The following is a 23,175-nucleotide window of genomic DNA, read 5'->3' as shown; positions in this document are numbered from 1 at the left end:
TTTTGAAAATTGTAATTTAGAGCTTTTCTTTAATTACTATGGAAGCAAAACGATTAGAATTACAGTTTTCATAAGTTATGTACTTAAGACATTTTTTTTATGGCACATACCTATTGCACGACAATATTATTTATACATCTGTAGCACACATACTTTTACAAGTATTTGATAGTGGCAAAAAAAATCGAATGATTAAATTAGATTTTTTAAAACCGATTGTCAACCCTGCACGAGCTCACGACTTCCGGGCGTTGGAAAAGTTCGCGCTTGTTGTGAAATTCGCGCTCATTGGCATTCGCGGCGAACACGGCGTTAGAGCCGGCATTCGCTATTCGTTTGGTTGCTTCACAGGCCTACAATGCCACTGGCGGTCGCGGGCTTAAATGCTTCGGGGCAAATGTTAGTTTGACCAGTAATTATTATACTATGACTCAACTCGACTGACCAGCGTGGAGAGTATAGACCAAATTCTCCATTAGTAAATTAGAAAGGGTCGTGATCCTGCAGTCGAAACTAAATGACCTGATGTCATAGTTGTCATTTTAGTCTTAGTTCTATTCAAAGTAAGCAAAATATTTTTTTAGCATTCAGTTGTAATAATTTAAAAGTTTAATGCCCGTTTTCACCATCATTCCCTAATTTTTAAGTGACCCCTATGGAAACAAAATTCCTGTTATATGTTACCCTAGGGGTCACTTAAAATGAGGGATTGATGGTGAAAACGGGCATAATATTCTTAAATTATTTGCATACCGTGGAATAGAGAGCACTAGATCAGATGCAATTCATAAATTAATCAGTAATAGACAATTTCTCTATGACATATTTTATCAAAAGCGAAATTTTATCGTTTGCTAATGTTATGCTCGTCCATAATTTAATGTTTTCGCGCAGCGGCCATGTTTCAAGCTCCCTAATAGAGCCTTTGCGCGGGCGATTTATTATTTAGTGGCGGGTGTACAAACGCTGCCTTCCAATATTTATGCTCGCCTGGTAGCTACGAGGAATTTTTAATATTTCCCCCGATAAAAATGTCAAATTTCTCGCTTTTTGGTGCATTATTCAAATGAACCGTGTCGGTGCCAGAAAGTTAAAATTTTACGGGTTTTTTATTCCGTTGAGGATTGCCATAACCAACCGTTGTCTGTAAAATGTTGAATATACTTCTCTTGTATTCTGAATACTGTAGTTTCTGCGTCACTAAATTAGTGAAAAGAAGATAATAAATCGGGAGTTGTGAAAACATCAACTTTCATTAGCTAAAATATACATACATACAGTCGTGAATTTCTGTCATTTAATTTGCCTATACAGTGTGAGTCACGTTAAAGTGTACATATGAAAATAGATGAAACTAGACCTATTTTTATCGACAAAAAAGAGGTCAAAAATTTTTTGAGATTTTTTTTTAATTTTTTATAGAATTTTTTTTCTTCCAATTACTTATTGTATAGAAAACGTAATAACTTTTAAACTAAGCGGCATATCCTGATAAAATAAAAACAGTAATAATGCTAAATAACAGGCAATACTAAAAAAATACATAAAATACACAAAAAAGGCCAACAAATAATAAAAAATGATAGTTTTTGAAAAAAATCAGCTTTTAAATTCGTGTTTTTTTGGTTATTTGATAAATTTCTCCAAAAAATGCCCCTATAACCGGTGGTTTTTACTACTTTGTATTATTCTCTATCGTATTACCTTCGTAAAACCAAAAATCGCATGTCTCTATCCCTATCACAACATTTGCAATGATCGTTTGAACTAAGCCTCTCCGGGCGCGCTATTCAACGCTTCGTTAACAACGAAACTGAAAATGGCTCTAGATTTGTAATTTAGATATAGAAAAGTTAAATTTCAAATAAAAACAAAAGATTTCGAAGTAAAATAAGCATTTTAGTTAAAATTAAAATTTTCTCTACCTGCAGCGGAGAATAATGTTGTGGCAGGCCTTTGTTCAAACGCTCATAGCAAATGTTGTGATAGGGATAGAGACATGCGATTTTTGGTTTTACAAAGATAATACGATAGAGAATAATACAAAGTAATAAAAACCACCTGTTATATGGGCATTTTTTAGAGAAATTTATCAAATAACCAAAAAAACACGAATTTAAAAGCAGATTTTCTTCAAAAAGTATCATGTTTTATTATTTGTTGGCCTTTTTTGTGTATTTTATGTATTTTTTTAGTATCGCCTGTTATTTAGCATTATTACTGTTTTTATTTTATCAAGATATACCGCTTAGTTTAAAAGTTATTACGTTTTCTTTACAATAAGTAATTGGAAGAAAAAAAATTCTATAAAATTTTTTAAAAAAATCTCAAAAAATTTTTGACCTGTTTTTTGTCGATAAAAATAGGTCTAGTTTCATCTATTTTCATATGTACACTTTAACGTGACTCACACTGTATTTAGATCTTTGTGTCTGATATTAACACACCTGAGCTCCGCCCTTCCAACATAAATACTTAATCCTCTTACATTAAAACCATTATGAAACGAGCGTCAATTTAAAGAAACAGAAAAACATTTAACTCAGCCAGACGTTCCATTTGGTATGATTTAATTAAGCCCGACTCCTATTTGAATAATGTAGGGGATTTTATTATTTACTCTTTTGTCTTTCGGGTTAAACCGCGTTTTAATCTGTGCTCATTTTGATTGGGATAAAAATACCTACGTCAGTAAAACCCTTTCAAACAATTTCTTATTTGCAATCACTTAATCATAATTTACCTTCTGAAACGGATTTTAAAGCCTTTTTTCTGATGGGTTGTTATTCAACATTTCGCAAGGAAACATCCTGTAGATATTGTAACATTGTTTTGTTATAGGTAAATATAATTTCGTGATCGTTTCATTTCGGCCTTAAATCGAACAACCTTTATCGAATCGAATCGAAACCTAAGTCTGGGATGCACCTTCTTATTTTAACTTTAACAAACGTCTCAAGTCTATCAAACACCATACAAAAAATACCCGTTTTGGTTATAGTTACGGTTGAAATAAGGTAAAGACTGAGTTACTCTTAGGGCTGATTTTTCAATCGTTGGATAACAAGGTTATTCTACAGTTAAAAGATATCTGACGATTGAAAAATCAGCCCTAAGTATAACAAATGAGTAGTGACATTGGCTGGTGTGATACTTTGAGGAGCCTGCACATTTGAACATTCGCTTCAAATGAAGGTAATAAAAGAAATTAGTCTTCATTTCGGCCTATTCCTAGTCATAGCCAGAACGTACGACAAGAAGTATGCAGTGACTTATGGAGTTATTGCCGCTCTATAGTGCGGTTGCCAAGTCCGCTAATAACTCTTTCAGCTCATACAGTGTCTTGCAGCGTCTTTCCGTTCTATACATGGCCAGAACGCACCCATAGGAAACTGCTCGTGTATATTTTGGAGTGTCTCTTTGTAAGTCGGTCACTACAAACTATACACGAATTTTGCGTACTGATCGTGTATAGTTTGAATCGTGGATGGATTCCGTCTTCGCTCCAAACTATACTACACCACTTACAGTTGACTAGAGTGTGTTTAGTTTATTTGATTTAATAAAATATGGAATTGTATTTAAAATTATTACATTTATTAGATATTATGCTCGTGCTTTGTCCTCGAGATTAGAAATAAGAACTACCTATGTAGATCACGTACGGTGATGCCATTTTTAAATTCATTAATTATTACATAAAATATTATTATTTTACTGAATCTACATATTATTATAATAAATCTAGATTTATAACACTAATGTAAGTGGTTTCTGAAATTAAATTGATTAGGTAGATTTCACATTAAATAACAATTATTTATTAGTGAGAGTGAATGAAGAAAGTTAAACGTGCATTATTAACTAAAATTGTCGACCGTTCGGTGTAGTGGTTCGAAACGGATAACTGTTCCGGAGGTAGCGGGTTCGATTCCCGCACAGTACAAACATTAATTTGTGTGCATGAACATATTTTGATATTTGTTTGTATTGGACTGGGTGTCTTCTATGTATAATAAGTATGTATTTACAAAAAAAGTATTTAAGTATGTTTATATCCATTATCTAGTACCCATTGTACAAGCTTTGCTTAGTTTGGGACTAGAAGCGCAGTGTAAAATGTCCAGGGATATTATATTTTTATTTATATGCTTTTATCTCAAGAACAAAAATCATTTTGACATACATAATTCTTAATTTAAGAGTTATTCAGCCCCAAAACAAATATATTTTTTATGGCAGAATATGAAACACCAAAAAGCTCTTTATCAAAACAATGGCACGTGTCGAAATTGATTCAATGTTTAAAGTAGACACGCAGTTATGAATTAATATGTTAAGAGAGGTAAATAAGTCAAAATGACGAGCATGCAACTAAGTACTCGCGTATACATTGTAATCGCGAACTTATTACAATACATACATGATTAGTCCGTATGCGTACTGACGATGTATATTTTGGAGATAGATAATTGACCTAAGTCACTACAAAGTATACGCGAGCAGTACGCAGCGTATGCGTACTGGTCGTGTATAGTTTGGAGGAGCTTAGTAAAAAAAGTCACATCCAAACTATACTCGATTAGTTTCACACCCTTGCGTTCTGGCTATGTATAGAATGGAAAGACGCTATAATAATCTTGTTAGTGCAGTGCTAAATGAGACTTTAGACCTATTCAGCTTCCATTTAGAATGTATTCATAGGTAAATTATTTTGAACAAGGTACGAGTATGTTAGCAAGATAGAACTAAACTTACACAGAATGAGCTTGGTATTCGTAGTATTACTTAAGATAAGAATAAGAATGTCTTTATTTGCTTCAAAGTATGTTGCATGTAGTTTGATTTTAAAATCCCTACGTAAAAAAAAGCGTCAAATAAAACTGATAGCTCACGTAATGTTTTAAATTTCACATTCAGCATTCTATTGCATGATTAAGAAGTAAAAGATTATATTTTATCGTGACATGAATCTCATAAACGAAATTCCAAACGAAATTATGAACAGACGTAAACGCCGATTCTTCTTCGTTCATAAACAATAAGTTTCGAAGACAAGAATTTGTTAATTGCTCGGCTTTTGTAATTGATAAAATACGCGCGTAACTTTGAGAATACAGCGCAAATTCAATCCAAATCTTCCGAATCTGATGAAACTTTGATTGGAATTTTGTTTAAATAAACTAACCTCGACACCCGATAAACAAAACCCCCATTTTGCCTGTCGTCAAGAGTCTGAGCACTGATCGATACCAGGCGAGCAGGACGTTTTGGGAGATCGCTTTAAGCGGGCTCCTCCTTATTGGCAATTCTTATTCAAATACGGGCCGGCGGGCGTAATCCGAGTGACATACTGGGCTATCTGTATGTCCGTTTTTTCCTTATTTATCACCGTCTCGCCTGGGGCCGGTCCATTTCTCTCTGTCGCGCTTATCCGAAGATCTGACGGCGGGCTGACGCTTCTTAGCGGCTTCTGCTCGCCTGGTACCGCTATCCATGTGTGCAGTGATTTATGAATAATTCCGGTTTATGTAATCCTGGTAATTTACTTAATGAGTAATTAATTTAATTTAAGGATATGCCAAAACTGATCCAAAAGACATTGCTATCTCCAATAGAATGTTAATGCTGGTTGATGTATTAAATCTATTATACTCATTGCCTCTAATAGAAATGGTGTCAGGAGGTATAACTGAGTAAAATAAATAAAATCAACTCAGAGCTGCAGATACATCAGCGTTATTTCCCGATCTCGGTCAGAAAATTAGAAGGCTCTTCGTCCAATGCGATTGCATCCCGGCTAAATCCGATTCGACAGCATTGCAAGGCTGCAGTAAAAACACGAAAAGATTTCCCGACCTGGCAAAATATCCCCGGCGCACTCCGTCTGAGAAAATATTTTTCCATCTTGGCTTAACCCGAAGGCCGAAATTGAATCATTTCTTCGCCGCTTCAAGAGGCTCGTTTTTAATTAATTTCGCGATGTATTGTGCCGGGAACGCCTGCCCCGTTTTTGTTTAAGACGCGCGAGATAAAAGATTGGAATTCCTGAGATTTGTTCCAAAGGAGCATGGTGTAAAGATGTTATTACGTGATTTATTTGCCCCACTCGGAACGGGGCATTTCTTTTAAAAGGCAAATTGTAAGGACTTTATCTCTAAGAAATCTGGGGCGTGTAGAACGTGCCTTAATTTTTTATTATCTGACATTATTCTACCCTTAAGATAAACCTTCAAGATGGCCATGGTTTTGAAGTGGACGTTACATTACCTTTAATGTTGGGACAACGATCTAAATTAATTAATTTGTTTGGAGAAACGAGTAGGTATCTTCTCTTTCCATACTATCGTACCTAAGATCATTGCCTACACAGTATGAGTATGCGTACAAAACTAAAGTGCTTTTTAAAAGCCTACTTGCAAAAAATAAAATTGGTTTTTCTGTACAGCTTTTTCTTGAGTTTCATACAGTATAATGCGTGATCAAGTATTTTCGTTTAAAGGTTGGCGGGGCCAGGAGCAGAGACTTGTCTATAGATTACTTCAGAGTTTTAATACGTTCTTTGAGTGAAGTTGTCTCGTTAAAGCCAATTGAATTGCTCCTGCTTTTCTAAAATAAGTAGCAATAAGTAATTGAAGCTCGCTCAAGCGGGCACTTCGCAAACTACTTTCTGATTTAGAAACAGTCGAAGGAAAGTTTGTATTTAACCGTTTGCGAGGTTTTCTACTTTTGCCCCGTTAAACGGATCAAGAAAACGTATTTGGTCACATTTTACAAAATGGCTGGCGATAAACAAGAGTGGAGCACCAGGGTTACATAAATTTGCGACGAAATAAAACTGATGTTAGGCTGGCCGCTGTCGCCCGCTTGAGATATGGAACGAATTATGGGCCGTATGAAATGGGAATTATGTTCCCATTGGTTTAGTACTCAATAAAATGTTGCAAAATTGAAGTTTTTGTGTTTCCTTCGAAAACGGGATTTATGTTAAAAACTTCTTTCAACAAACTTTATTTTTTATTTAGGAAAGAATTTTCCAAAATCCTTCCTAAGTGCACCCCCAGGGTATTCATTTAAGAATTAAGAATTTAATTCGAAATTTTTCCTTAATGCACGTCGCATTAAAGAAACATTTTCTCCAAAAGTTTTGCCGGCTTAGTATATTGCCACTACCGGTTTACCTATTAATCTAGAGGTAGATGAATAACACACTCCGAAAGTTTTATGCACACGCAAGATATACTCGTATATCCGAAAAGTGGGATAACACGGGGCTTCTAAAAATCATATTTTGTTTGTAAAGATTCTATTACCCAGTACAAAATAATGAAATGTTAGTGACGTGTGTTAGGGTATTGATTAATCAATACCTAATAAATAAATAAACGATAAGTCGTGCGACTTTTTAAGGTGAAGTGTCACATTACGATTCCAATCAAAGAATTGTCTTATGTCTGGTAGATTTTCATGCCATATAAGTATTTATTTTTCCTTTGTTTTAGGCGGTGGTGCTGCCCCCACTGGCGCGGTGGCCCTACGAGAACGGCTTCACGTTCACCACGTGGTTTCGGCTCGACCCCATCAACTCCGTCAACATCGAGCGGGAGAAGCCCTACCTCTACTGGTAAGTTTTGTAGCTGTCTGACGAAGGACTAAAGAAGAAGAAGCTAAAAGTGAAGTAAAATAGACCATAGGCAAACAATAAGACGTCCACTGTGATTTTAACTCGGTCAAATTTAAGCGAGAGAAGCCGTAGCTACCTCAAATGGCAAATAGCTTGCTGTTGCAGAACTGATAAAACTTCACCTTTCATCAAGGGCTATCCTATCAGGGCTCGAAGCACCATAACCACTGAGGGCAACCGAGTCACTGGTCTCCATCTTATAGATGACAAATAACAGTGCTAATTGACAAAGGAGTAGATTATTGTAGTTCCCTACCGATACGCCACTGGTACAGAAGAAGAAGAACACTTATCTACCGGCTTGAAGGAGCAACTACCTAAAGAAGAAGATAGCGTGCAGTAGCTGGATATAACAAAAAGACAATTGTATTTTTGGCACTGCTTGGGTCGAGTCTCACTCTAACCCTCTTCTTGGCATGTAAATATCAAAAGATAAAGATATTGACGATGTAATAAAACAAATCAAAAAGCTGATAACACTCTTATGTCATTGACATTCGAGGCAGATAACACGCTCATCTCACTGACATTCGATCGATAACACATATCAAAACACACTTCATTTCTACCCCCAACAATGCAAATTAAAACGACCCACAAATCAACGAAAGCGTTCCACCCGTTTCAATTTACTAATGTGCCGACATTCCGACAACAATTCACTTTGTATCCGAATCCATCTGTGTGTTAAAGCCGAAATCGAATACCCGTATTCGTATCGCTCGTCCATCGGTACTCGGCAGCATCGATATGGATACCTTTTCATTTGATTGGAGTGGGCACAAGTATGTTGCCGGTTATGCGGTCTTGGTAATTAATACCGACGGTAAAGCCCACTGTGGCTTTAAATTGAATTCCATAGAGTTTGCGCTTGCCATTTTTTGACGGATTATCTATTCTAGTCTATTTTAACTGAGGAAGTTCTATTCCAAAATAAAACTACAAAGTTAACAGCATTGTTGTGTTCCGGCAGTTAGAGGTAAGATAGCCAGTTCCTCCGTGGTTGAGGATTCCAGGTGAAGCTTGCTCCCTCCTTCGGCCTGATCATCACTTACCATCAGGTGAGATACAGGCCAAGAGCTTCCTCGTTGTGGATAAAAAAATTTTGGAACATATGAATCACAATAATATGCATATTTGTACAACTTGCACAGAACACTGACATCATAATATCATTACTTTTGATAAAAGGTAAAACTTGTATCTCAATATTAAATCCGTGTTTCAGTATACGTAAAATGTATTGTATGATACCATTTCCAACTTTAGAAGTAATTTAACAACAATGTTTCAGACTGCATACGTGTTATAAAGTTTAATGTAATCCGGTTTCATATCTAAAGTTATAATCGTGTCATTAAATGCATAGAACACATTTTGTAATACAGTTTAATACGGTCACTTTGAGGCTGCTGTCCATGTCATATGATGAGACTGAGAACCTCATAAAAAAGCTAAAATAGATTTAATATAGGTTGAATCAGTTTTATCAATTTCTGATTCTTTTCTCACTGACCACTCACATATCACATACATATACACACATATACACTCACACACGTATTCAGCCTACTGCACACAATACACACAAACGCATACAGACTCAAACTCAAAATATCTCTGGATACACTTTTCCGTATTTGTATTAAATTGTAGTTTAGTCATTATTAGTATTAAATTAAACGTTGGACTGCTTAACTTGACTTGTAGACGCTTATATCTGTCGCTGTACTGGTTACATAGCACCACTGGGTGCCCACGACACAGGTTATTCCTAGTGTGGGACCCGCAGACAAAGCAATATAATGTTTACCGATTTTATTGTTACCAATTGTATTTGAAGGTGTATGCGTAAACGGTGTGTTTGCATAAAAAATAAAATATTTGTATTTGTAGTTTGTAAAACATATTAGAGCAGCAATAATGTATGCAAAATTGGTGTTAAAGTTAGTCATATCATGTTCCTAGGGATACTACATTACTTTGTTAGCCTTCAGCCAAAAGTACCTTCATCATCATCATCATAATTTCAGCCATAGGACGTCCACTGCTGAACATAGGCCTCCCCCAATGCTTTCCACGTTGATCGATTGGTAGCGGCCTGCGTCCAGCGCTTCCCTGCTACCTTTACGATGTCGTCGGTCCACCTTGTAGGTGGACGTCACACGCTGCGTTTTCCGGTACACAGCCTCCATTCCAGAACCTTGCTGCCCCATCGGCCATCACCTTACACTTGGCAAGACTAAATATCGTAGGTACACTCGTAGACTCTCCGTCCCATGGGAAAAGAAGTTAGTGGTTGATGAGTAATTTCCTAGATAACTTCTACTTAATAGTTAATACATATTAAGCCTTTATTCTGTTAGGTTATTGGAGACTTTATTAATTTAATTAGAACTGTTGCCACGAAAGGTTGTTGTTTTGAATCCCACCTGAGAGATGAATTTTCAAATGGACAATTAATTAACAAATAACTGTTCTAGCTATGTTAGGAATTTAAGGCCGAGTTGCACTACCTAACTTTAAAAGTAACTATGTGTTTCTTCTTCTTCTTCATTTGTTGATGGCGATGGACTTGTGTTTTTTCGCCACTGGGGGCACACTGTTCCGCCAATGTATGGAGTTTGACAGATTTTTGACGTTTGGCAAAGTGCAAGTAAAATGGTGTAACCCAGCCTAAGTCTCCAACAGTTATTTTCTGATTATTGTCTTCTTTTTTAGGGTTCCGTAGTCCTGACAAGGAACCCTTATAGTTTCGTCATGACTATCTGTCCGTCCGAGGTTTTGCTTGTTTGTAATTGGCTCGTCGAAGCCCTTTTGACTTGTGCTATTCTCGAATGAGATGCGTTTTACCGCAGGAAATATCTCCTACAAGCAATACCTCGGACGGACAGATAGATATTCTCTCTATTGTTCGAATAATTAGAATGTTTTTTTCTCACAGCTTCAAGACCAGCAAAGGCGTGGGCTACACGGCGCACTTCGTGGGCAACTGTCTGGTGCTGACGTCCATGAAGGTCCGGGGGAAGGGCTTCCAGCACTGCGTCAAATACGAGTTCCAGCCCAGGAGGTCAGTCACTAATTAGACAGTGCACAGTGTGCTTACCATGAGTTTACATTAGGTGTGCACGCTAGCGAGTGCGTCAAAAAAGTCTATAAAGAGTATTGTACTTACAAGTAGCCGCTAGGGGCGCTGTACAATCTGTCATACATCTAATGTCATTTTTTTACGCGGTTGATTGTGAGCACAGCCGGGTCTTCAGCGCATGTTTTGCTCTACACAATCAACAAAAACATGTCAACATTCAACAAAATTGACTACGAAAAATGTTGAATGTTGACATGTTTTTTGTTGATTGTGTAGGGCAAAATACGCGCTGGAGATACGGCTTTAGGTGTGCTTGCTAGCGACTGCGTAAAAAAATTACATTAAAATGTATGATTTACAGCGCGACTAGCGGCTACTTTTAAGAACTAAAATCTTCAAAGATTTTTTGACGCACTTGCGAGCACACCTAACGTAAACATGAGTTTACACTGAACACTAAACTTACTGTCACTGAACTTTAAATCACTGCTTACTGCAAAAGTTAGCTTAGTAAATCACTGAACTTAACTCCAGTTTAAACTGCTTATTAAAGAAAGACTTGCGAACTTGTCTGGTTTTACTGGTGACTTAAATCACTATAAATAGTTTCTTACTTGAGTAAACACTCAAAAATTTAAAAATTAACGGATTATTTAATAACAAAATGAGCTCAGTTAACCGTATTTTCAGTGATAGTTAAGATTGCCTAAATGCGATCGATTATATTGAGCTTTGTATGTCAAAAACAGGGGCGAGTAACAAGTGAGTTAGTGAATGATGGTACCAATGTCTAATGTAATAAACGAATTTGAAAGAGGGTAGACCGATTTGTTTGCCAATCAACACTTACCTGCATTTACTTCAGTTCTTTCTTGATAATCGTGCGTGCTGCTGTGCCGAAATCGCTAATTAATACCTAGTTAACAAATAGCCATGAAGTGTGAAGTCAGTAATGGAGTGAAGTTTATAGTTTTAAATGTGTACATCTGTTATAGTAAGTTTAATACTTTGGTTAAATGACTAAGCTAATATAAATTGTTATAATTAATCCTAAAACTGCACAATTAGAGCCAGCCATAATATATATAGAGTGTGTTAAAATTATACATTTGAAATTACGTCTCGTACCTACTTTGTTATAAGTTGTGGTTTACACCTACCCTAGTAGCCCTATTTTTGATCTTCTTCTTTCTTCTTTTCGTGTCGACAACAAACCTACACAGTGTCAGCCCAAAACTCCGCCACAAGAGTGGCGTTGTCAGTAGCACTCATCAAATCCTCCTGAGTGCAGTTGTTTGGGCACTCAGAGCACGACATCAGGTGTTTCATCGACTGGGGAACAAAACCGCACCTGCACTCCATGTTTAAGCCATCCAAGAATCCCCACCTGACCAGATTGTCCTTACTACGGCCAACATGCGTCCGAAGTCTATTTAAAGACTTCCAGGTAAGCCAGGGGAGCTCATGTCCAGGTGGATGTTTTTGATTGTATAGACGAAATCACATTCGATTCACAGCTCAACAAAAAAAAATTTTTTTTTGTTGCCCTGGTTATTTCTTCGGATTTATATACTTTGAAGCATACAATTTACGAATGTATTTACGAAAGTACTGAATTGGCTCTAGTTTTTATGATATTAATATTTAAGTGATAAACAATTTATATGGGCTCTTTGTAACATGCGTTGTTAATAAGTGACCAGGAACCTGGACCAAATTAGTTTTTCTGCACAATTTCAAACGTAATAGGACCAGATTCTATCAGTAACAATGATATTACGATAAAATAATGTCATTACCACTGACAATGTGGTGGTTGGAATCAAGGAATGGCGGTTATAGTGCGACAAGGCTAATTGTATGTGGGGAGATTTAGAATGTCATTACCGATGGAAGTAATGACAGTAATATTGATGTCATTACTTGTCATATTGTCTGGACGCCTTAGATTTTTACTTCGCATTACACTTATACGTCTAATACCCATTTTGTATGTATATGGAACTATAGGGCAAAGAAAATTCACTGGGAACAAGATGTGTGGGCAAATTTGAATATACATGCACAAACTTATAAAAAGCTATTACTTATTCTGTATGTGAAGCTTGGAGAGGTTTAGTGTTGATTGTAATCTTTTTTAGGTAACTAGAAAGTACTAAACTACAGTAGTACACAATTAATAAGGCTCACCGATGTACCTGCGCAGAAGACGAATTTAAGTAGCGCGGGAAATGCTATTGACCAATCGGGATACTCCACGCACGGCGCGTCTTCTTCCTGTGCCGGTATTGGTCCGCGCCGCGTGTCATGTTTGCGCGCGCTGTGACACATGTTAGTCAGCCGCCATACTCTAGAGTGCGTAGACGCGTTGCTGACAAAAGTACACTTAGTGGCAAAAAAAGTGTTTTATTTTTGTGAGCCTCCAATCTCCGTACATCTACTCATTCACAATTCATTCATAGATTCAGCATTCACTCTTCTCACATTCGGAAATTCAAATATTTATTTGCCATTTAGTAGAGTACAGTATATTAAGGCCGGGTAGCAGAGAAAATGGCGAAAATGAGGTTTTCATTTTTCATTTTTGAGGTACTAAACAGTAAAATTAAAGGCTAAGATTTTTATTGGGCATAGTTGAGGATATTTTCTAGGGCTATTAACGGATGGAAACACGATTTGATGAAGTTGACTCGATAGAATATATTCCCAAAGTTACCTCTATTCGTTTTCTATTTATGGTTTTATTTTTAAAATAAGCGATTTGAGATTCTAAATCTTTTACTAAACTAAAGTTCAGAAATAACTTGAGGGCTTTTAACGGATGAAATTTTTATATTGCGTCTTATTTAGTTACTATGTTAAAAAATGTGGAAAAATCGTCCGTGACGGCTTGGACAATCTAAATCAGTCGCGCGGTGGCGCTTACGGAGGACGGACGCGTGTCAGTTTTTTGGCCGTGACAGTTCGCGATTTGTCAATATTTTTGACAATGATGACTTTGATGAGTCACAGTATAATAATATCAGTGTTACTGGAGAAAGCTTAAATTTTTGATAATTAAGAATTATCAATTTTGTCTACCTATTTAAATTTAAATCGTTCGCATCCTTTTAAACGAAGACTCTACTCATGATACATAGTACATTCCTCAAATATGAGACAAAACCAATGAGTTAAAATTACATTTTAATAGTACCTACATACAATCGTCTTACACTCTTTAGAAGAGCACACTGACACAAATAAATAATAAAAAATACTGTCTAAGGTCTGTAGCTAAAGGTGTAAGCTGTAAGATAGAAGAATCTTCTAGCCAAAAAGATGGCAGATGCAGCAGATATTAACGGATTTAAAACTGGAGTTCATGTGTATCCTTGTAGTTTTGAGTCTCTAGAGCAGTGGTTCTTAACCTTTTTTTTTTTTTTTAAAGATGATTAGTAATTTGTTATTACACAAATTACTAATACTCCCGTTAGCCCCTCGTACTAAGCTAAATACTCTTGTGTCACGAGTGAGCTCACCACAATAGTCGAGCGACGGCGGGGACCGAACCCGCGTTCCCCGGATCACGAGTCGGCCAGTCCGACCCCTTCACCGTTCGGCTATCGTGATTTTATTTGACCTTTAAGTCATGAGGGACCATTTTACCAAATTTCTGTCTTGTCAGGGACCACCTCATAATCGGTCAAAACCAGTTTGACTGCAAAAATCATTTAAAAGTGGTTTTGACCAAGGTGTGCAAGTGCACATCGTGGACCACTTGGAATGCATCCAGGGACCACCAGTGGTCCGCGGACCACCGGTTAAGAACCACTGCTCTAGAGCGTCCCTTCCTCCACCATGCGTAAGAATGTTTCAAAAATACTGTCTAAGGTCTGTAGCTAAAGGTCTAAGCTGCAAGATAAAAGAATCTTCTAGCCAATAACTTTAAAACTATAATTTGAACGAATTTTGCTATTAGTGGACAAACATTTATAAAAATTTTGCTGCGGTAATGCACTTCAGGTAACAAACAGTGTGTGATGCTCATTGCTCATAGTGATTTTCGATTCAGAGCCCCGTACATACGTTATACATAAATTATGGAAAGAAAACACCCAGACTAATACAAACAAATATGTATGCAATTTTAGTATGATATTTTTATTTATTAATAAACAAAAAGACTGAACAAAATTGATGCAATTAACCACATGCAAAGCTTTGTGAATTGCAACAATTATAATTTATTATCCAAGCTCTAAATAATCGCTACTACGAGTAACTGATCATAAAATGTTTTTTCAATCGCTCAAGCTCCCGAGGATCTACCGATAGGTCGGGTGACGTAATCTTGAAATTCTTTTTCGCCGGCGCGGAACTTCCGGAAGGTCGGGTGACGCCACGCCTCTTTGAACCGTGTTTACTTTGGCAGTTATATTCTATATTTATTCGATTCTAAAATATATTCCCAAAAATTTTGAAAGTTGTTTTAATTTGTATCACTTGGATATGATTTGTATTAGAAAGTGCTGTGAGTGTGACGCTTGAAAGGAAGGAAGTCAACCTAACCTAACCAACTGCGTATTTCTAAACTGCGTATTTCTATACTGTGTAGCTGCGAGAGCTCTTTGGCGCGCTGTCTTCGGCGAAATATTGCGCGCGCAGATTTTGACAGCGCGAAATACCTACTTTAGCAGAAATACCAAGCCTTAAAGATGTTATGATAAATAAAATAAAGTGCATTATCGTAATTCGCTACAATTATATTTAGCATGCAAATATTAACATATAAATTATTAACATTTCTAAATTATGGATTAAATACATCCCACAAAAATAATAAATAAATAAATATATATACTCAACATCAAATAAACCGCACCTTCCGTGACGCGAACTTTAACGATTTTCTTGTGACACAATCATGGTGCCCCAACAATATTGGTGTTATTTGAAAGCCCAATAAATATTCTTAAAGAAAAACACATTTAATTTCTTAATAAATGATTAACATATACCATAAATTTGACTTGAAAAAATACCTTACTTTGGGCCCACCTGTGGGATAAATTAGACCAATTTTTATGGTTATAAGACCAAATAATGATCTCACGTGTCCTCTTTAACAGATGGATAGCGATAAATCCCAACTTAACAGTTTTATAGCCATAAAAGTTGGCTCTAGCGTAACTACCTATTTTCTGAAGAAGTGACTCTGGATCCTTCTAGAGACACATTTTTGGGGTAAAAACCTTTCCTTTAATGAAATGAAGGTTAGAACTAGGCTTTTAAATGGTGCCAATATTGGTGGGAAGTGGGAATGCATACGTTTGAAAATGCTTGTCGCGGGAGGTGCGATTTATTTGATGTCGAGTGTATTAGACGCGTACACATTGCTCCGATCGATCCCAAATATCCCAAAGTATCTAGCAAAAGGACTTGTGTTATGGAAATCGGGAACAACGACGGGTACCACAAGTGTATTTATAATTTGTTTTTTAAGAAGTCTATTTATTTATTGAAATACTCTATTAAACTTTTTTTGTCAAAAAGATAAATATTTTATTTCCCGTACTTCCGTTAAAATTGGCCTGCAGTGTAATTATGAAATGGGCGGGGCTTGCGTAAGTGCGACGGGGAACATAATCGGAATTTTTTTGTCCTTGTCTGCGTGGCCGAAGATTCACGACGCGCCTTATAAAATGTGTACTACTGTACACAGTTTATTGGGCAAAATATGTCGAAGCAAATATGAGCATAATAGCTAAGCTGCACTTTCTTCGCAGTCACGGGTAGATGTTTATTTATTTTTATGAAATTGCAGTGACGAGCAGGTATAATGATTCTATCAAGACGTAAGAGTGATGGAATAAAGATATCAAGGTAGATAAGATCGTTTCCTGACAGATTAAGTAATGTTGGTCACATAGGGAAATTGACCCCCAACATTTAATTTAAAAAAAATACATAAAAGGTTTCTCTGAAATCTAACATTATTTATGCATTTTTTTAATCTTTTTACTTCTCTGTAAATTAATTAAAACCATTCAGAACAAAATTTGAGGTTCTTTTTAGATAAAATTTGATTTTATAAAAAGTACTTGCTTAATTTTCTACTATTTATAGTTTAATCAGAAAAAGACGTTCAATTGACACAAAATCATTTCAATATCAAGGGCAACAAAAACACTGTTGACCAGTGATTATAAGTTTTTGTTCTAAAATAGCACCTCCTGCAACTACTAACGCTTTAATTTTATTCGTAGGTGGTACGCCATCGCGGTGGTGTACATCTACAACAGATGGACGAAGAGCGAGATCAAGTGCCTGGTCAACGGCCAGCTCGCCTCCAGTACAGAGATGGCCTGGTTCGTCTCCACGAACGACGTAAGTGGTCAAGCTATTTTGGAACTTATTGTAAACTGTTTAGATTGTAGACTTCTGTGTAACGTTTTAGACATGCTGTCTTGAACTGAGATAGTGGTTCGTCTCCACCAACGACGTAAGTGGTCAAGCTATTTTAGAACTTATTGTAGACTGTTTAGATTATAAACTTCTGTGTAGCATAAGTAGCATTTTAGACATACTGTCTTGAACTAAGATAGTGGTTCGTCTCCACCAACGACGTAAGTGGTCAAGCTATTTTGGAACTTATTGTAGACTATTTAGATCATAGACTTCTGTGTAGCATTTTAGAGTAGGCGCACACCGTTGATTTTTCGTCAGCCGATAGTTTAGTCGGGCAGTTGATCAGTATGGGCATGTATGGGAGTGCGCACACTACGCCGATTCGATTTGGCCGATTCTTCATACAATTTAAAATCGGGCACAACTATCGGCCAACTAAAAATCAACGGTGTGCGCCTACTCTTAGACATGCTGTCTTGAACTGAGATAATGGTTCGTCTCCACCAACGACGTAAGTGTTTATGGTATTTTGGAACTTATTGCAAACTACTTAGATCATAGACTTCTGTGTAAGGCCAGCTCGCCTCCAGTACAGAGATGGCCTGGTTCGTCTCCACCAACGACGTAAGTGCCAAGCTATTTTGGAACTTATTGTAGACTGTTTAGATTATAGACTTCTGTGTAACATTTTAGACATGCTGTCTTGAAGTGAGATAGGCATCGCTTGTATTTTACAACTAGGTTTTAGGAGATCGAAAGAATTTTGTCATTATTTAGGAGGTAGGTACCTTCGTATTTTGTTCGTGTGATTTGAAGTTTTTTTTTTAAGAATATTAGCAATTTGTGTTGCCCAAATTAGTAATAGTCCCATTAGCCCCTCGTGTTAATATAAATAAGCTTGTGTTACGAATGGGCTCACCACAATAGTCGAGCGGCGGTAGGATTTGAAGCCGCGTTCCTCGGATCTCGAGTCGGTCACTGCGACCCCTTCACCGTTCGGCTATCGTGGCTATCAGTTATTTTAGCTAACCGCGATGTGACACAATTTTTAATCTTGAAGACTTCTGATTTAGTTACTTACCTATTGAATTTAACGTACTCGTACTACACGTACAGTGTCGGTTATCATTGTGATGTGTAGCGCCATTAGACTATTTTTTTTTTGTCGCAAAATAGTGCCTTGTAGATAAGTGAAACTCAGCTATAGTTATTTAGCGAAACCTGTGTGGGACGTGTGACATTTTCAGAAGAGTTCATTGTATCCCACGCGCTGGATTACTCTAATGTGAGATACGGCAGTAGTAGGCAGGTAAGTAACCGGCAGAATACACTGCCGGTTATAAGGGGTTAAGACCTTTTAAATTGAAGTCTTACTATACAAAGCCACACCTCGTAAAGTGAGTATCTCAACCTGCGCCTTTCTCATTCCTTACGAGGTGCTTTGTAACCCATTCGTGTAGCTCCTTAATCCTGGTCGGAGTACCAGGCTCTCATAACTCGGTGGGAGCTTAGCATAATATATTTCGTTATCTGCGGCGAACATGCCGCGACGTCACGTGCGTGTCGTTAGATCAATTTATAGCAAGTGACGCGATGCAAATGTTGGCAGGGCGCGACAATCGGGGGTGGTTCATGAAGATATATTGTGTCTTTCTAATATTGAGATACTTGTCTTGAAATATACGCACAGTGCACCTTAATTTAAGTACTTTAAAACTTTACAAAAGATTAATGAACTTTGTAACAAGATTCTAACGATTGTCAGGTGTTATCAGCTGAAAGCAAACAGAGATTCTCGTAGTTAGATTCTGTCCATCCACTAGCTCAAATGTTTGGATACGCGAGTAAATTAATTTAATAGCGTCATCTATTTTAGCCGGGATGGTTTTAGCTAGTTCCCTTTACCAGTGTGACGTCATTAAGCAGGTTAATATTGACGTTTCTGTAGACTCCTCAATTACTCTCACTACGGAATAGATCTATAGCTCCCACGAAAGATTTTGTATGAATGAAGCAAGAAGCATACGTTTTTGTTAGATGGGTTTATAAAACTCCACTGACTGCTCCTAAAAAGCCCTGTCACATCATTTACATTTTTCTCTCTCTAGTTAATGTATCGACGTAAATTGGCTTGTTGTATTATATAGCATGTAGATGAATAAATACCTTCCTTCACACGAATACGAGTATTATTGACAAAAATGATATTTCTAGTTGTCCTTTTGCAGTTATTGTGTTAGTGAAATTCCACGAATACCTATCGAAATTAAAAATAGCATGCAGTCGGGTTTTTTTGGTTTCAAACAGAATATCTGCGGTGTCACTGCTAGTTTGTTGTTTTAATATTGAAATTTTTCCGTTCCATACTTTGGGCGATATTTTAAATGAAAAATTCCGTTATTAAATTCCTCTGTGCTTTTTAGTTGGAAGTTGGATAATGAATATTCAGGCGCGTGGTCACGCATAGTTTGCGGTAGTTCGCGCGGTTTTGTGCGGCATTTTGAATGCGCGCATATTCGGAGTCTCGCGCTGGTGGGTGCATGGTTTTAGCGCATAAGAACAAAACTATTTGGTGTATTGCTCAGTATAAACAGTATAAAGGATCTAAGCGAACAGACAGCGGAAACAACTTTTTTTTTATTAAATAAAGATTGATAGAAATTGGAGACTACAAGATAGTGTCAGAAGTAACAAAATTGACAAGAAATAAAATGTTATCAATCATGCTATTGGATCTAACTTTCCAAGTTTGAACACATGAAACAAGATTAAAAAAGCCAGACTACAACTCAAAGTGAAGTCAAATGTTATTCAATAAATCCTAACTTCGAAACGTACGCTCTTCGAATACCTATCTCCTAATCGAATTCTTGTATAAGACGGTTGGTTATCGAGTAAAATATTCGAAACCTACCTAGGTATACAGGGTGATTTTGAAATCGTTAGCATCCTTTTAAAATAAGACTACTCATGACACATAGTAGATTCCCCAAATATGAGACAAATCCAATGAGTTAAAATTTCAATATTTAAAATCTTGTACGGACGACAGCACATCAATTTTATTAGTTTGACATCTTATTTCAATGTATTAAGTGTTATTTTGCAACAAAATGTATAGGCTGATGTGCTGTTGACTGTACAAAAGTTTTAAACTCTTTTTAAGAGCACACTAATACAAATACATTGTAAAACTAATGACAAAAATCTCATTGGATTTGTCTCATATTTGGGGAATGCACTATGTATCATGAGTAGGTAGAGTCTTATACATATTAAAAGGATGCCAACGATTTCAAAGTCACCCTGTATATCAGGACTCGTAGGGATACCTCGAAAAGCTGTTTACGTGTTTCAGATCTATCTGTCACCGTCACTCATGTTGGCATCTTGCTTTGCGTGAGAGAGAATGCTACATACAGCTACATTCGAAACTTAGGAGAACGTTCTTCGGAGTAACCCCGTCTAGACCTATTGCGGTTAAAAATAGTTCCTTTTACATCAGAAGTTACAAGTTGAAGTCTTGAGGCGATCTCGAAAGTTGAGAACGTTCTTATCGGCAGCCAAGCGTGGCCTCTCCTAGCAAAGTTTTCTTTGTAACGCTTATTACGGTGGATACAGAAATTTTCTGCTCAAAGGCTTTCTTTGTGTAATAGTTTCTGAATCGTGTAGCTTCTATTCAATTATATTAGTATCGATTTTTTTCGTTAAGTTTAATTTGTAATAGTACTTATCTACGCGGCATAGTTACGTGTCATAGCCACTAAAATTCTTTTCTGGAACATACCTGGCTGCCATCTCTGCCTTGTTTGGAGTAAATAATATTTTTTATCGTATAACTTTGGTTTTATGTTAAAAGTTAAAAGCACTATGTACTGCTACAAAATTAGTTCGTTTTAAACTAGTTCGCGTGTTTTAAAACAAGCGCCAAACTCCAAACTTTGTCGACGTGAGTGAACATTTTAAATTTTAAATATTTCACTGAAAATGGGTAAATTTACCCAAATTCCCCAAAAAGCGGAGGTCCCGGAATAATGCGCAGGGGCATGTATAAACAGTAAACACGTTTTCGATGGTCCGCGGGTCTCACGGCTAATGGGCTCGGCGGTGGAAGCTAAGCGGTTAATTTTGAATTAGGGGCCATTTTCACGTCGTTAGGGGCCAGAGCTTAATTTTTCATAATTTGATGCTAAGCCAGCTTCAATGTATACCTAATGTAGGTGTGTTAAGTTAATAATAAGAAGACTGAAATGGCAAATGAAACGAAGTTATTTTAGTCTTATACTTACTCCAGATCTGTCACGTGTCGCTCACGGATGACTTCGCCCACATACAGGCTATGTAATTGAATAATTAACTACTCTTTTGGGTAATTACCTATGTACGAGCACACTCGACATTTTATATTTCGCCGACACCGCATTTTACCGTCAACGCTTAACTCAATTGTTATAATATTTTTCAGTGCAATAAACACGCTCATCGGTGACGGACACTTTCATTTAACATTCCGCTCCCGAACAACTTATCCTATTTGTACTCAACTACTACATTCTAACTTAACTACATCAACATACTACTACTTACCACCAAGTGTAAGGGAACTAACCCCTACAACCTAAATCAATCTAGAACTTTCGTACACGTCTAGCTTGGTTGTTCATTAACACGTTCAGTACGCTTAAAATATTTATCAAGTTTATGACACGAAGTATAAGTCGCACAACAAGAGTTGAGGCCATCATTAAATTCATCAACATAAGCAATGATTTGTCTGAGTATACGCTGTTTGCGACCAAGATATTACCAAGACCGAGGTAGCTAGTGTATGAACTTGAATGTGGAATGTGCTGTGTTCTGTATTCAAATGTTACATCAGCGTGCGCGTGAGTATGTGCTCGCCTCAACTTTCCTTGAGCGACCTATAGCAACTTTTATTTTAAAATTGATTTTGTTGCAGCCTTTCGACAAATGCTACATCGGCGCCACCGCAGAGCTGGACGAGGAGAGGGTGTTCTGCGGACAGATGGCGGCAATATACCTGTTCGGGGAGGCACTCACCACCCACCAGATATGTGCCATGCATAGGCTAGGACCCGGATATAAGGTATGAAGTTGGTTCGTTTACCTGGATGATTGTATTTTTGGCAGTAATCGGATTTAGATCATGTGGAATTAATAGAATTAAAACAGTACTTAATTGAACAGAGAGGGATATCGGTTATAGTTCGCAATTTATTATACAAATTAATTTAACTGCTACTTGAAGCCAATATTTCTCGGATTCTAATTAGGTGGAGTCCGCGCCAGATTTTAGATTTTTTTCAAGTGAAAGGTTAAGTATTGTAAATTCTATTTAGGATTTAGCACAACTGCCAAAAATATAAGTAACATTTTAGCAATAACTTAAGATAAAGTAACATATCGATATGCCTTTTTTCTTGCTAACCCTGGACACAGAGTCAGTTTCGATTCGACAACGAATGCAACATCAGTTTGCCGGAGAACCACAAAAGGGTGAGCGAGCCCGCTCCCGCGCTTGAAAGTGCTGATTCCCCTGACCCTGAGACCTCTTCCTTATCTCCCGACTCTCCCCCCGAGCCCGCTTCGCCAGACGAAGATACCAGGAGCGCAGATACCGACGAAGCATGTGTAGTTGTGAAGGAAGACGCCACTCCTCGAGGAAGGCGCCTGGCCGACGAGGCGCGCGAAGTTGCCGCGGCGCATGCTTCCCTGCTCGTAGATATTGAAGCATGCAAGCGTGTAAGCATGGCGCGCCGCTCGCTCTTATCTAGTTTTTTGTACATTTGTCCTGCTTTTGTATTGTCTGAAACCGACTGGTCACACAAGTTGCACCGGCTTAAGTGTACCACTCGGATTCCCAGCACTTTGCCACAATTGTGTGAATATTTTAACACGTGTCCGTTTGCTATTGTCCTTGTGGTGGCAGGGTCAGTTCCGTTTCGACTCCGAGTGTCAGATTCTGCTGCCGTCCACGGATATCCGAGTAGAC

At 37.3% G+C, this 23,175-nt stretch overlaps 1 protein-coding gene across 1 annotated transcript in view; it reads left to right on the top strand.

Annotated features, from left to right (window-relative positions):
• Positions 1-23,175, top strand: part of LOC135080989 (neurobeachin-like) — a 737,070-nt gene that overhangs the window by 445,444 nt on the left and 268,451 nt on the right. The window contains exons 6-10 of the mRNA XM_063975714.1: positions 7,503-7,624; positions 10,629-10,754; positions 17,021-17,141; positions 22,123-22,269; positions 22,623-22,925. Of these exons, the coding sequence (XP_063831784.1) occupies positions 7,503-7,624; positions 10,629-10,754; positions 17,021-17,141; positions 22,123-22,269; positions 22,623-22,925 (819 nt within the window). The remainder of the gene's footprint in view (positions 1-7,502; positions 7,625-10,628; positions 10,755-17,020; positions 17,142-22,122; positions 22,270-22,622; positions 22,926-23,175) is intronic.

The sequence above is a fragment of the Ostrinia nubilalis genome, chromosome 19 (assembly GCF_963855985.1).
Source record: "Ostrinia nubilalis chromosome 19, ilOstNubi1.1, whole genome shotgun sequence".
Taxonomy (NCBI): domain Eukaryota; kingdom Metazoa; phylum Arthropoda; class Insecta; order Lepidoptera; family Crambidae; genus Ostrinia; species Ostrinia nubilalis.
The sequence above is the reverse complement of the archived record's forward strand: the minus strand, read 5'-3'. Positions and strand labels throughout refer to the sequence as shown.